At 42.7% G+C, this 15,903-nt stretch overlaps 1 protein-coding gene across 1 annotated transcript; it reads right to left on the reverse strand.

The window, feature by feature from the left end:
• Nucleotides 1-938: 938 nt before the first annotated feature.
• Nucleotides 939-5,877, reverse strand: LOC100279149 (alanine aminotransferase10). The gene is made up of 14 exons (NM_001346063.1): nt 5,557-5,877; nt 5,180-5,230; nt 4,809-4,859; nt 4,631-4,696; nt 4,472-4,533; nt 4,198-4,276; nt 4,015-4,119; nt 3,744-3,854; nt 3,360-3,497; nt 2,455-2,529; nt 2,244-2,364; nt 1,938-2,092; nt 1,774-1,848; nt 939-1,670 (listed from the first exon to the last, which is right to left on the reverse strand). Exons 1-14 carry the CDS (start codon nt 5,821-5,823, stop codon nt 1,347-1,349), a joined length of 1,680 nt encoding a protein of 559 aa, NP_001332992.1. The 5' UTR covers nt 5,824-5,877; the 3' UTR covers nt 939-1,346.
• Nucleotides 5,878-15,903: the final 10,026 nt, after the last annotated feature.

Here is a 15,903-nt window from a genome sequence, read left to right on the forward strand (position 1 = left end):
TTTACTGCATTATATAGATAATGAAGGTAATTGATGACATTTGTGACTTTATTTTTTTATGTGGATAGATACAAAACAAAAATACAACCTATATTTAGAGAACTATTGGAAAACTCACATTTTTTTACTCCCAAAGTTATTTAGCAACTTCTTAAATCTGTGATTTAGAGAGCTAAAATTTACATAACTATTGGAGTTGCTCTTAGTAGTTGTAGGCCCTGATGGAGGCCTTATTCTTTTGGGCTTCTTTCAGCCTACCACTACTGCAGTGACCGGTGTAATCCTACACTGACGGACCTACCAACAGCTCCCGCGAGGCGGTTTACCCGTGGGTTCAATGGTGGCCGTGAACTGTGTCGGACATCAGGGCATCGATCACTGAATCCAACATGTGTGGTGCCTGAACTCCTGACAGCCAAAGACTCGATCGAGTTGTTGTATCCACTTTCTAATCCTATCTATTTTGAACATTTCTTTGTATGGTGTTTTTTTTGCCCGGTTGTTTCAATGAATAATACAAGCGGATATGGTCCCTCTGGTGACAGTAAAAAAACATTTCTTTGCAGCCCATCACCGTGGACGTAGTGCTTTCGAAGATCCAGTTATTTCAAATAATATCGTCTATAGCACTCTATAAATAATACAATCTATAACATAAAACAATATTTTTATTACCATATACATGATCTGCTAGCCATATATCCTAACAGAAGTTAAGATGTTTTTTTTTGTTCATGCATCCATAGGACGATGAGGGGGCAACACCAATTAGTAACCTTAGGATGTTTGTTTCAGTACTGAGTCTATATCTATCACAGGAAGCCTTTATCTATCACATGCTTTAGTTCACAACCTTCGTCATCAGCCTACAAGCCACCTCAACGATACGTTCAACAATTTTTACAGCCTTTATATTTTAAATGAAACACAACATTTTTATCGAAATAAAAAAACCATCTAAATATATAATTGAACAAATAAAATTATATAGTTCATAAAAGAAATACAAATTACATAGTTTGTACATCATAAATAAAATTGACACAAACATAAAAAATATAATATGTAAATATAAATGTTACATGATTCATAAATATTTCCTTAGGTTCTTAAAATATTTTGGACATCGAAATAATGTGGACTAATGAAAAGACGACACACGTGGCAGCAGAGATGGTCTATACCGAACGGTTCATCGGTGGTCATCCACGGATCCACCGCTAGCTAGCTAGTCGGTACCGACCGACCGACCGTGGCTGGAACTCGGGCAGACGGTGCCGATCGCGACAAAATGACAGGATGCCCTCTTGGCAGAATTCATGCAATGACTGAACTGAGATGGACACTCAATAATCACGGAATTCATCCATGAACTTGTCGTGAAACTCCTTGAACCTAGATACTATCCCAGGTATTTTGTCCTCCTGCGGCAGTATCGTGGATCTGATGTGCCATGTTCCGGGGACCTGTCCAAAACCAGAACCAGGGACGAAGACGATCCCAGTGGCCTCTAGCAGGCGTTTAGCGTAGTAAGCATCTGGGGCAGTGCCGGCTGCTTGGGCAGCTCCAATCGCCTTCCGGGGTAAGTGAAGGCGTGGGAACAGATACATCGCGCCTTCGGCTTTATTGCATGTAATACCTTCTAAACTGTTGAATGCTTCTTCCAAAGCCTGTGACAAATAAATAAAGAATATATATATATATATATATAACAATATATAATGTACAGGTTAGAAAGAAAGGGCAGGAGTATAGTAGCACAAACTAATTAACCTTTGCACGGCGACCCAACGATGAAAGGATACCATCCCTCTCTAACCTGAAGGATTCGAAGGATTCATCCCCAGCCTGTGTAGGTAGCAAATACCTTATTAGTTTACTGCCATGCATTATCGTTTTGCTTAAAGAGTTTTCCTAATTAAGCATCATACACGGACCTTTGGTGGGTTCATGACAAGGCTAGCAAGAATTTGGCCGGTGATATTGGAGCACAGATTTATCGATGCCATCTTGTAGATTTGGTCCCGTACTTGAGGACTGAACCCAGTTATCTCCATGTAACCACCTCGCTTTCCACATTCTCCATAGTAGCCTAGCAGCAGCAGCAATCCAGCACACAGAGTAACTTTAATTTTACAGGATTTTTTTTAAAAAAAAACTAGTAGAGAGGAACAACAGAATAGGAAGCATGCACAGATCGAAGTACATAGAACTCAAACCACCTGAGTCTGATTTTGGATTACCTTTAGAAATCGACTGGAACGATACCAAAGGAAGGTCGTCATCAGTGTATCCCAGCGACCGTGCGATTTTTTTGAACGAGTGGAATTGCTTGTCTTCGACATATATGTTTTCTTGGTAAACCTATAGGTAGTGAGATCGATGGATAAAATAAATAGCTCACGGGTATTGTTATGGCGAAAACCCTCAAAACACGCAAGCTCTCTGGCTCACCTCATCCGCGAGAAGAACGAGCCTTTCATTCTTGCAGAATTCAACAATTTTCTTCTGGTTTTCCTCGGTAAGGACCTGTTACAGAATAATAGTACGTGTTAGGCGGTCACTATCAAAACCATTATTGTCGTGTCGTGACACCAATGTGCCAGGGAAAATGAGAGAAAGGCCACAGTCTTGGGGGACCGCTAGATCAGGACATTGACGTGACAGGTTACACTACTGACGTGACAGATCACTATCAATAAATTACATGCTCACATGATACTGAGAGCGCGAGTGGGATATTGAGACCCTGTGGGAGAGAATAGATATACCAAGAGCGGTGGCTTGTCTCGATGTCCAAATTAAATTATAGGGTTTGAGCTATAAAAACTATCCATAACATCGCCCTAGTTAAAAAAAAAATTGTCAAAAAATATAGATCACTTTCTGAAGTGTCATAAACTCATAATATACTGCATCTTGTTGGGTTGTCCCATATCTAAATCTAAATATCTAAATCTAAATGAATGAACGCTTTATAAAATTTTCATTTCTAGACGAACGAAATATATATTAATCACTTGATTTGGGGCTTTATTGTTGGAGCTTAATTTTTTTGCTCGTGCCCTAAATTATATAATATATATTAATGTTTAGTGCATTTTTATAGGTCACATTATTGAAGATGCTCTCAGAAGACGCTTTACCATCATTTGAGGGTATTGCCTCGTCTCGGCTCTTACAACCATAATTCTTGTACAAAAATGGGATAGGATGCCATTATTTGTAGGTATTTTTTTATCTCATAATATTACAACATGTTACAATAGTAACCCGGATGCCTTGTGAGGTATATTTTTTTAGTGAGAACCATGCAAGATTTGTCATTTTTTTTGTGTAACAAACAGATAAATAATTACCTGTCCTGTTGGATTTCCTGGATTTATGACAACAAGCGCCCTGACACTGATGCCCTTAGATCGAGCCTCCTCAAGTTGTTTCTTGAGCTCATCAACCTCAAGTGCCCACCCTGTCTCTTCATCAAGGAAATAAGGAACCTGAAAGAAAAATTGTTCGCAAATCAAATTGTTAGACATACAGATCATCATATTACTGCAGGTTCGCTTTGTTAGTATCATTTAACAACAGTCATATACAAATCAACTTTGACTTGCGATGATCAATTCACTAGTCATTATGAAATGACTTTAGTGAACTCAGTGAACTATATGAAGGGTTTAAACTCAGATTATTGCCTAAAACTGCAGTAACATACAACTTAGAAACATTGTCACAGAACGTACAAGGGAACCACCATGAAGAGCAATTGATGCAGAGTACAATGGGTACTGTGGAATAGGACAAAGAATGCCATCCTTCTCGGACCTTATCAATAACTGCAGAATCATGTGTACCTAGTTCAAAAAAGAAATTGCACTATATCAGTTATCAGTAACGATGGCAAGTTTTATCCTTATGAACAGTCAACCGAGTACACTTAGATGAATAAGTCCTGATTCCACATAAATGAACTACCACTGATCAAATCATCAAAAGAAGATGTATAGTACATACCGCTGGGCTTGCTCCATCCGTTAGGAAGATGTTATCTGCGCTTGCATGAAACCCATCACGGGCAGCAATTCCGGCAGCAATTTCATCACGTAAACCTTTTATACCCTGAAATAGAGAGCAACATGCGTAAACAGGCTCATCCAGCCATAACAGCATTCATCCAAGAGTGCAATGTATATGTACCTGACTGTGGCTATATGCTCCTGTAGCTCTTCCTGGTATCTTGTCTAGAATTTTCCGTGCTCTCTCTATAGCATCTGACCTGTATGAAAATATAAACATAAATCAACATTCTAGCTAGGCCCAACAACAAATTGTGTAGTTGGCCACCTACTTAACACATAAATGATCAGTTTAGTAACTATGAAACCTATTCAAAATTAAGCGTGTCAATATGCAAATATTCCATTAGCACCGATTTACTCTTGCTTCTCTAATATTGAATTCTTGCATGTACCTGTATAAAGCATGCGTTTCACTTTTGTCCAGGAGAGCTGGATTCTCACATAAAGATAGAACCTGAAAAAGGCAACACGAGCTAGTATATAGTAAGCAACCATGAACCGTTCCATCGGTTGTTGTTCCACAACCAAAACACCAAGGAACGCAGACTCACTTCTCTGAAGTAGGTAACTGGCTGTTGGCCAATGGAATGGGGATTTCCAATGTTACAGTAGAGTATCTGCCATTAAAATAAATAGGTGTAAGTGTAACATAAACTCCATTGACCATCGAAAGCAATAAGCGAAGAGAGATGCAGCTAGTAGCTAGCTCATGGGATCCAGAATACAAACCTCATCAAAAGGAAGCGATTCTGGATTTCTCTGCAGTTCTTGTTGCAATTTCTGCAACAAGGAAATCAAGATCATAACCGAGTCAAACAGAATCGTTTTAGAAACAATTCCCTCGTAGTCAACTCCTCTTTCAAATAATAAATGTAAGGTTGTATAATGTCAGCGTCAGCATATACAGACAGGATCGACTTCTAGCCTAACTCCTCTTTCAAATAATAAGAAGTAGTATGGGACAGGAGTTGATTTTTTTTTGAATTAAGAACGTGGGGTAGCGATAAATATCTCCATTCTCCAAGTTACTCGAGACGCAAAAAATTACTATCGATTATATTTCTTTTCGTTTTTTTTGGGGGGGTTTATATTTGACATACCTGAGCACGTGTGACAATCTCTCCCCGGACTGCAAATTGACACTTCAAGACCTGAAGGAACAAAAACAAATCACATCAATTGACAGAGGGTAATACAGTTAGTTTGCAGTCCATGGACACTGGACTCCCAACGATTACAGCACGAACGGAACAGGGCGACCCAACTAAAAAAGCAGCAGCACAGCACAGCACACTAGGCTATCTCTCCAGCAATTAGTGCAAAACAAGTACTCCTCCTAAGTGCAAACGGAACAGCGTTTTGCACGGACATGCATGCGCACGGTTTGCTGTCCACCAGACAGAGAGCATCCCAAACTAGCTAAACAGAGGAACCAAAGAAGAAGGGGAGGGAGGGGCCGGGGGCACAAAAGCGGCACCTTGGGGTTGATGGTGTCGAGCGACACTGGCGGCACCTTGGGGCTGATGGTGTCGAGCGACACCGGTGGTGGCACGCCCGCGACCGCCGTGGACATGGCGGCCCTCGCCATGGCGGCGGCAGCAACCGGCGCCGCCGCCCCGACTGGGGAGGTTGGATGGCGAGGCGCCGGAGCGTGACGCGACGGCGCTGCTGCTGCTCTGGAAGCTGCGCCGCGCAGGGACGCGGCCACCGCGCGGCGCGCCCTGTCGGCGGCGAAGCGGTGCATGGCGGCGGCAGCGTAGGAGCTAGCTTTGCAAAAACAAATTCTTTTACCAAAAAAAAAAGCAGATACGCTCGTTGAGGTAGCAGTACCCCGTAGGCTTTTTTTTATACTACCTGATCTGATGGTAGTAGATATACCGTGGCGTTTCACTACCATGCATGTGCATGCATGGCGCGGCGGTGACCATATCCCGGTCGTCGTGTCGTGTGTGCTGCGACCTGCGAGCCAGCCTGGCTGTGACGTACGTACGCTAGCTGCTGCTGCAGGTATCGAGTTGTTGTCTGGCCCAATCACCACGGTCCCGAGTCCCGACCCCTCCTGTTGTGCCTGTACGAAAATATCCACGGCAGCAATGGGTCCGCAGCTTGGACCGCCACTGGAGAGCAACCCTATTGAAGGCCTTGTTTGGTGGTTGGTACACACTACACACACCACACGTACGTCCTTAAAATGTCCTTGTCTGCCCAACCCAAAACGTTCAAGTTGTCAAGTTACTATTTATTAGCAATCAGGGTAGTTGGTCACAGCAGCGCTAACAGTTATAAGCCGCTGTGTGGTAGCTCAGCTTTTTAAAAAACCAGCATGGTTTACAAAAAAATACCATTGTTAGAAATACCACTGTATGTCTCTATAACATAAAGACTAGTACTTCCGTTAGTATGAGAATCCGTCCCAAGGCTTTTATTGATAGATTCATACAATGCTTGATGCACGCCATTTCAAAAGATCTCAAACGTGATACTAATTTGGGACGGAGTGAGCACTATGATTTTCCTCTACTGCACCCAAACCACACGCACAAACAGGCAACAGCAGACTACAATGCAGAATCTGAGTGCTACTGCGGCAAGCTAGTGAAGTGACTGTTCCTACCTACAGTGTTGCGCCAAGAAGTGCACAAGCCAGTACAACGTGACTTGTCCTTGCCGCTCTCCTAAATGGACGGACCCAATGTGTTTGCTCTTTTTTTTTAAAAAAAAAAAACTGTTCTGCTTCAGTCCACATGGCTGTTTGCATGCATGCACAACGTCGGGCCGCATGCATGCAGGAGGGACAGGAACAGGATCCGCTTGTCCTCTCCGCGCGACGGGGCTGGACTGGACTGGATGTGGATCTACCTCTACCTCCTCCAACTACGACCTTGGAGTAGAGGGTAGTGGGTAGGTAGGACGTAGGAACCGGATCAACCGGCAAAGGAAAGAGAATCGCGTGTGCCACAGTGCCACTCTTCCCAAATCCCAATGCACGTGACAGGGCAGCGGAGAGAGAAGGACGTACGGAGAGGGGAGAACAGGTAGTAGGTGCCTGCGCGGGAGTACGAGAGCGAGGCGTGGACGCACCGGTGCCACGAAAACTTTGTCCCGACCCCACTTGAGTATTCAAAACTCTAACCAAAAAGGAAAACCCAAAACCCTACAAACGCTGCAGTTGGAGGACCAAGCAAACGTCTTTAGCACTAAAATACTACATGTCTGTTTAGTTCGTGGCTAACTATGTCACACTTTATCTAATGTTAGTCGTCTGAATTTAAGAACTAACCTTAAACAGAAAAGTTAGACAAAGTGTAGTAAATTAGCCAGCGAACTAAACATGCCCTACCTACGTTCATTTTATTTATCGTGATTTAGTCTAAAAATAAATTAACCGGTGATAAATATTCGAGTATGAAAGTAGTACTATTATATATCGCAGTAAAACCATAAAATACATCCCCACCCCCCACCACCAACAGGTTGGGCCTAACTAGTTTTTATGACCGGGGAGAATTAATACTGAGAATACTCCAACAGGCGTACGTTGATAGTGGCTACTTCCAAAGATCTGGGATCCTGCGTGCTGTTTGTCTAGCAGCCAATCAAGTTCAATTGTACTAGTATATTACAACGCTTGCTACTACGTTGATACTACGTACTACTACTAGCTAACTGGTGTGCTGCATTCCAGTTGTGGGAGGCATTCTCTTTTTTTTTATGTGCTTTCTGCGTAGATGCATTCGCAGGAACACAGGCCGGTCAGTGCTCGTGAGTCGTGACAGCCGCGCATGCATCTTCTAGAGATTCGAGCCCCGAGGTAGCCCCACCCCCGGCCCAGCAGCCAGTCATGGGCAATCATTGTTAACGCAACCAAATCAGCCAGCTTGTCCCCGACGCCGTAGATCCAATCTCGCCTGTGTGTCTTCTTCGCTTGTCCTACCCGACCCTCTCCAGGTCTGGGCCTCCGAAATTTGATGCCATGTACAAAATCTAAAGCGGTGCGATCTATATTTTATTAAAGATCATTAATAACACTATACAATTTACAGTAATATATATTATAGTAGAATATCTAAAGGAACATATTGAACAACATCGGTCCTTTGGTGGGTTTTCAAAGAAAATTTTGTACATTATGTTTATATTCAATCTTCTCCCAGGCTTCACTCTCGAGTGCTATTGTGGCTTAAATAATATATCCTTTTATGTCATAGTAGAACACAAATATAAATTTAGTAGCTTTAATTTAGATAACTTCGTTCACGTGGACATACATTTTAAGATCCTAGATTCATTCTTCGGTACAACGCTCGATAGTTCCGCTTCAGCGCAGCGACATGATAGAGAGCAAAATAGGTGCTACATATTATCATGTGTTACGTTGTAGAAGATCATAAAACTAGATGGACCTGCTAAGTTTGGGGGGGGCTCAATTTTTGGGGGCCCTATACAAGCGCACGGCTCGCATATGCCTATGCCCGGTCGTGCCCTCTCCCGTGCTGATCTGACATGACACGTGCATGCAGAGCCGATCCATATCTCTACTACTTATTAAGTAATTATTAAGTAAGCAATAGTAGTCTGCCTCTGACATGTTCTGCCACCGACCAATTATTAAGTAAGCAATAGTAGTCTGCCTCTGACATGTTCTGCCACCGACGGTCGTACAATGACGCGCCAAAAATTCATTTTGATGCAGCACTAGAGGCGTTAGTATGAACAACGAACAACACACACTGACGCTTATAAGCTACGTTTCGACACTTTCGGTGGCCGGTATGGCACTAATCAAAAAACCTCATAGCAGCGCCTGTTATGCAGCCAGTGGTTCGTGCGGCCCAACAATTGGTGCGGCCCATTGTGCAGCCCAGCATACGGCGCCTGTCATCTTCTTCGGTGTGGCGGTGCCCTTCACTCCACGACGGCGCGCCGCACTCTGCACACGACCTCGACCTCCTCCCCCATGACCACGACCTCAACGCTCTGCCAGCTCCGCCACTTACGCACGCACGGCCTCAACCTCGCCTGATTCAGCGCATAGAAGAGCGTGCGGTGTCGAGGTCGAGCGTGCGGCGCCGAGGGAGAGGAAAACCACCGAGCGTTATTTCCTAAGCCTCCCACTTGATGTCTCCACCGTCCCTCAACGCAGTTGCCGCCGCCCGGGATGCGCTCCACCCCCGCCCGCTAATCGTCACCTTGCAACTGCCGCCGCGGCCGCCAATCGGCCCCCAAGAACCAAAGGTTCGAGCTCCGCAGGTGGCAAGCTCCTTCTTCATCCACGCCCTCCCTCCGCCTTGAGAACCAGAGGTCCGAGCTCTGCAAGCCCCCTTCCCCCTTCCTCCACGCCCTACGTTCTTGATTCATTCCTTTTTGCTTGTGATTTTGCATTTCGGAAATCGAATCCTGTCGTTCTTGGGGATTATTGGGGGTGATTTTAGGATACACAAGGCCGCTGCCTGGGCTTGCCGCCCTTGGGTTTCTTGTCGGTGCTGCTGCTCTTTGGGCTCCTCTGGCCGAAGAGCTTGGGCATGAAGCATGTGGGCTGGGCGCAAGTACTTGGGGTCGGGGCTCATGGAAGATTTCATCAGCATCGACGTCCCGTCCCTCACTCTCCCTGTGGCGGCCAAAAGAGGCCTACAGGCTACACTAGCTACTCGCCTCACCCTCCTGTAGCTAATGCGGCGTACTGTTGGTTCACTGCACGGCGCTCTGCACGACCTGCTTCCCTTTTGTGTTTGCCCTGCTGTGCAACGATCCAGATCTGGAGAATGCCCGTAGCTACGCGGATGGGATTGTGGCCTCGATCCGCGCTCTCCATGGAAGGTTTGCCCAGATCGACGGAATCTGCGGTCTCCAGTTTCTAAAAGTTGGAATCTCAGCTTCTAGAGCCTGTTGCAGCTTCTACGCCTAGATCGACAGCGTCCGGCCGCTGGTGCCCGGCGCCAAGCTCCACGCCGTCGTCGCCGCGTGCCACAGTGATTCCGTCCTCGACCTCCCCTTCCTCTACAACATGTCCAGGTAATTTGGAAGCTCATCGTCCGGTGCTGGAATCCCCGTGCCCATACATCTAAAACATATCTCCATTCCTCTCACTGTCTGTCTAGGATCGGGAACTGGAAGTGGGAGGATCACCGTCCACCGTCGGGCGTCTGCAAGGGCACGAGCAGCGGCCAGGCGGTGCTTATCAGCGGCTACAGCGACGGCAAAAGCAAGTTCAGCATGGTCAGTGCACTGCACTGCACACCCATCCTATACTCCTACTATGGCGTGCCCTCCCCCTTGATTTCCTCTCAGTTGTCTGGCCAGGCGGTTGGTGCGGGATCCATGGAGATTTCCTACCTCTGGAAATGAAATACACATGGGCAGAATCAAACAGTAGTAGATTTTTTTATGAAATTTAGGATTGTTTACGGAGCTGAATATGGATACATGCAGGTGGCCTTTTTGTACAGAGGAAGGAATGAGTATTAATTAAGTTCTAATTAGTTGCGAGTTGTGTTCTGTCCTATATAACTGGGGAGTTTTGCTCCATGGTGGGTGTTCCTAGGCTGCAAATTTTGTATGTTCTTGTGATGGGTGAAGTCCGTGACACGTCGCGTCGCGCCGTCGGCCGCAGACAGCTCAATACTGAGGTTGAGGCCTCACACCTTTATGCAAAAATGCACATAAGGTGCTGCACCTTGTCAGAATTTTCGTGTGTTTTTGGTTTCTAATTGGTCATGTAAAAGTTTATGATTAGTTGTTGCATCAATGGATTGGCTAGAATTTTCAAAGTACATGTGCTTGGTGTCTTCTCAAGGGCATAGGGAAGATATCATAGCTGATCTTTTCACACAAGTGAAGGATCCACAAAAGGGATTTGTTCACTGTGGAATGATCAAGCATGCTAAACATCTTAGTTGTCTAACTTAGTTCTTCAGATAAACAATCTGTCCTTTTTTTAAATGTCATATTTTTGCTTCATGGAACTACTCGTGTCATTCTATAAGGCAAATGGGAGCCGCAAACCAAATAGGAAAATTTCTATGGGTTCGTAATTGTCTGTTTGAATGAATCATGTTGCTGTCTGAACTTAATCTCTTTTTCTTGCATGTAAAGAAAAACAGCTGCCAATTTTCTTCATGTTAGTACATATTTCACCAGCTAAACAACTACACCTTGTATACTTGGAGAAGAATCCTGGAGTTATTTTACTTGTTTCCTTGATTTGTAGAGACATGCCAGTGAGGAGCAGTTTAGTCGGTTCTTGCTTTATGAAGTGGATGCAATTAGAAAGGTATTTTCTTCACAATATTATTCTCTTTTGATGTATTCTCCTAACTGTGTTTACATAATTTATTGTTTGTGTTTGTACTTAGGCGTGTGCCAGCTTGGAAGAGGGCTACCTTCCTCCAGTTACATTCATTGTGGTGCAAAAGCGCCATCACACACGATTTTGTCCTGAAGATCATTGTTCACACAAACAGACAGATCGACGTGGAAATATTTTGCCAGGTAAAACAAATTTGCTATTGTGCAATTGTTCTTGAAACTGATGAGGCCACATTACTACTATTTGATGAATCATATATGTATGTATGTATATTATATATATATATATATATATATATATATATATATATATATATATATATATATATATATATATATATATATATATATATTTATATATATATGAGGCTCTCCTATGCATTCTTATTGTTTCTGGATACTAATTTTATTGTGTTCTTAGGAACCGCGGTTGACACGAAGATATGTCATCCAAGTGAATCAGACTTCTACCTTTGTAGCCACTCTAGCATTCATGTGAACCGATGCTAGATGTTGTGATGCTTCAGAAACAAAACAAATTCTTGTCTCAACGCGAGTGGTTTTACTCATTTTGCACTTTTGGCAGGGGACGGCCGGTCAGCACACTACCATGGTGGGCATTTGAGATTTGCAACCTTGTCGTGCATAGTTTTCTCTAACACACTAAGCACCCATTGCACCGAAAAAACTTACATGATGAACTAGATGCAAAACCTGAAGAACTGGAAGGAGAAGAGTTGGAATCTCAGCTTCTAGAGCTTGTTGCAGCTCTTTCAATGCATCCAGTGCATGTCCCAGGCAACAAGCAACCAGCTCGCCCTGCTTCACAGAAAGCTACAGCTAAAGACGATAAATTGGCTGCACTGCAAGCTGAAATGGCATTATGACCAGGTTAATGTTTGCTCCATCTGTACATCTTAATGTGTATTTGATGTTCCTTTCATGGGATTAATTCACTGGTATCTATTTCAGTATTTGATTCATAACTTCTGTGTGCTCCCATTAAAAAGTTGTTGTTTATTAAGAAGTGGAATACATGATAATCTGCAACCACAAATTGTTTTGTCGTGTGGTGTCCAAAAAGTTTACATGTATACATCTTTTTAGAATTTTAGTTTCCATTTAGTATCTTCCGCTCTCTATTTGAAAGAAGTGAAGTTCTTCCATTCCCCAAACTTATAAATCATGTTTTACTGTTGTGAATTGTTTTGCTTAGATGTAGACAATTTTGTTTTCTATAGGAACATAGTTTTTCAAATTGCACCCCAAAATATGATAGCTTATATATTTTGGTTGTGATTAGGAGTGTTGGGTTGACTTCCAGATATAACAGGTAGTTGATATGTATTGCTTCGATCCGAATTTAAATCTGAGTTGAAGATCTGGTTTAAGCATTTGATGAAAGGTGATCCTCAAATATCATGTATTCCTTACCAACGATTCCATCCAGTTCATCTCTCTTATGAGTTATGAATAAGTGGACTTCTACTTTTGCAGGATTAACGCATGGACCAAGGAAGCGCATGACAAGCCTGATAGCGTGGAACTGATGAAAGGGATGGTCTCTGCTACATGTATTATTGTCCATCCCATCTTTGTTTAATGGTCGCAGTTGCTTTATACAATTATTCCTACCTATGCTAGACTGTGAGACATTATATATCAATGTATTTTATCATATTGATTTCGCAGATCTAGGGGCTGTGTGCGCACTTAGAATCAAAGGTGCAGCTGCCAAAGTTCAACTAGCATTTGTTTGCACTTTCGTAAGTCTATGGCCATCTCAATTCAGAACATGCAGTATACCATATGGTCTGATTACTTTTGGTGCTTAGGTTCCTTTTGATATGACTACAGATTCTTTTTACAGAACAAGAAGACATCCCATGAAAATTCGTCCCACACATATACACAAAAATGAATCTATTTGATGGAAGCAGGTAACTATTCTTTGTGATCCCAATATTTCCCAGCCCTCCTCAGATAGCAGCTTGGAATGCACCATTTTATGACTGAGGTAATTTAATTACAACCTCTCCTTTTATCGTCTATAATAACTTAAATATGTATGAGATGCTGATAGATGAAGTATTCATTATACTAGAATTTGGGAGCAGTACCAACATCACATGATGATTTTTAAAGAAAAATTACCATCAGCCACACCTAGGGCTAGAAAAAAGCTCAGTTGAAGTTGTGATATTATTTCATCTTTTTAAACCTGTCAGGAAAATGTGATATTATTTCATCTTCTTATTTCAAGTTGCAGTTGTCTCAGTTCCGAAGTAAACTTTATTGGTGTGGTAGTCTTGCAGTTGCAGTACTGTTAATTAACCCACCCCTTATCTTTGTCTCTGTAGTTCTTCAATTTGAAGTATATAAACGTCGCAATGGTCATGATATTAAAGAACATGCTGCCAAATATTATAGCGGCTATAGGAGAGAGAGATATTCATGAAGGGTTAGAATAAAAAGGATTGGGCTGCACTGTTGAAAACTCTGATCTTCAACAGGCTCGAATATGAAATACTCCATGGCACACCAGACTGAAACATTCCTACTAGCTGTCCATCTTTTTTGATGATGACCTCGTAGGTTGATGCTCACTTATCTTGTAATCTGCTTTTGAAACCTCTGCAATATTTCATTGCTATTTGTTGATAATTTGATGTTGTGGATGTGTAGAAGGACCACACTTTTTCTTGAGTTTGGTTGTGCTTGTTCCAAATCTCCAAAGTGGCTATTGACTTCTCGGTGGTTAATGTGTTGCTTTTCAAGGTTTTATTTGGGCCTTTTGTTCTAAGTTTCTGTTTATGGGTAAACCTGGTGTTCTGAGAATTTTATCTTTTCAGCTATAGTGATGGTTGGGACATGGTGTGTGACTGTTTCTTTCAACTGATGAGATCTTGTACCAGGATTATTTGTCTAAGTATGCAAACATATACTAGGCTTTATTGAACTATACAGTTTTGGGTGAGCCATTTATTGATTTATAACAATTACATAGGGAGTTTACTTTTAATAATGCATACACTAGACTACTTTAGAATTAAAGAAGTCCAACCAAAATTTCCTCGTTGATTGTTTCTTTTCCCTTCTTTTGCAATATTCCTTCTACACGTATCTTCCTTTGCTTGCATGCTTCTCCCTCTTATTAATGAATTGTGGAAACTCTCTTGCCGCCTTTTCAGGGAAAAAAACTTGTGTCTGATGCTTGGCAATAGAAGCTCAATTACATGTACTTTTAATTTCAGATTGAGCTTCCCTTACATTCTACAGATGCAAGTGGAAGCTTCACGATGTATATGGTGTGAGATTAGTAAGGCCACCTGATTCAAGAAGACTGATTACATGCTTAAAGGGACTAGGAGACCAGAGAGTCTGTTTAGATATGCACCATCATCACAGAAGAAAGAAATGCAGCTTGCACTTCTTGCTGAACGTTAGGGTACACGTAACCAAGAATCTTTAATTGGCAACGTTGAATGCTTTCCTGGCCCTGTTCATACTTCTTGCTGAATTGATATAACCAATAGACATGATCTGTTCGTATTTTTGTTTTCCGGAAGTAAAATGTATGATTTGAATTCGTGAAGTGACCAAGAGACATTACTTGCATTCTTTGTGCTTTGATCTGTTTAGTGATGACAGGTATAATATATCTGGAGAGTTGTTCCTTCTTTATAATTTTGTTTTTAACAAAGTAAGTTTGATTAATTCTGTTAATGTAAACTTAATTCCCCTATGTCACCGTATAGGTGCATCCGACAAAAAAAATCTCTTCCTAAATGTTTCCTCCAACAGTTTCTCGACACCATATTTGAGGGAAAGTGAGGGTGACTTAGGATATGATTAAATATAGGATGTTGGATAGGGGTGCTGCTGGAGGGAAAGTGAGGGTGATTTCTGTTCGCAATGCCGAAAGCCGCGCCCTCTATTTGCGATGTTGGAAAGTCGTTGCCATCGTCCAAGTTCGCCGTCATCACTAACTGTTGCGTGCTCGAGCCGTGTGCGCCTGACGTCCGAAGCTGCGTCGAGTGTCGCTTCTTCTTCGTACATTGCTCCGTATCGAGTTCGCCCGCGTAATGATCTTCTCCCTGTCGTGCTTGTCGTCGCTACGTCGTGGTAAAAAGGATTAGATTAGTGTATGATTGTCGATATATTTGTGTGTCATTACAAAATTCTAAATTGACTCTTTAGAAATAATTTGTGTAATATTGATAATGTTTACCACATGGATTTTACATATCATAGCGATATTTGTCGTTCCATTTATATATTTCATACAATTTTTTTATTCCCGTCGCAACGCACGGGCACTCACCTAGTATAACTATTACGACGTCAACCAGCCAGTACCCTGCTGCCGATCTGATCAGACAGTGTTGTGTGTAGTTTAAGTTTCGACCTGACTAGGATGGGCGGATAAACTCGTGCGAGTTAGGTTAGAGCACCAGGCCGCAACCGCACGCTAGGAGGGAGAGAGAGAGAGCGGCGAGCTCATTCGGCGGCACCCCTA

The sequence above is a fragment of the Zea mays genome, chromosome 2 (assembly GCF_902167145.1).
Source record: "Zea mays cultivar B73 chromosome 2, Zm-B73-REFERENCE-NAM-5.0, whole genome shotgun sequence".
Taxonomy (NCBI): Eukaryota; Viridiplantae; Streptophyta; class Magnoliopsida; order Poales; family Poaceae; genus Zea; species Zea mays.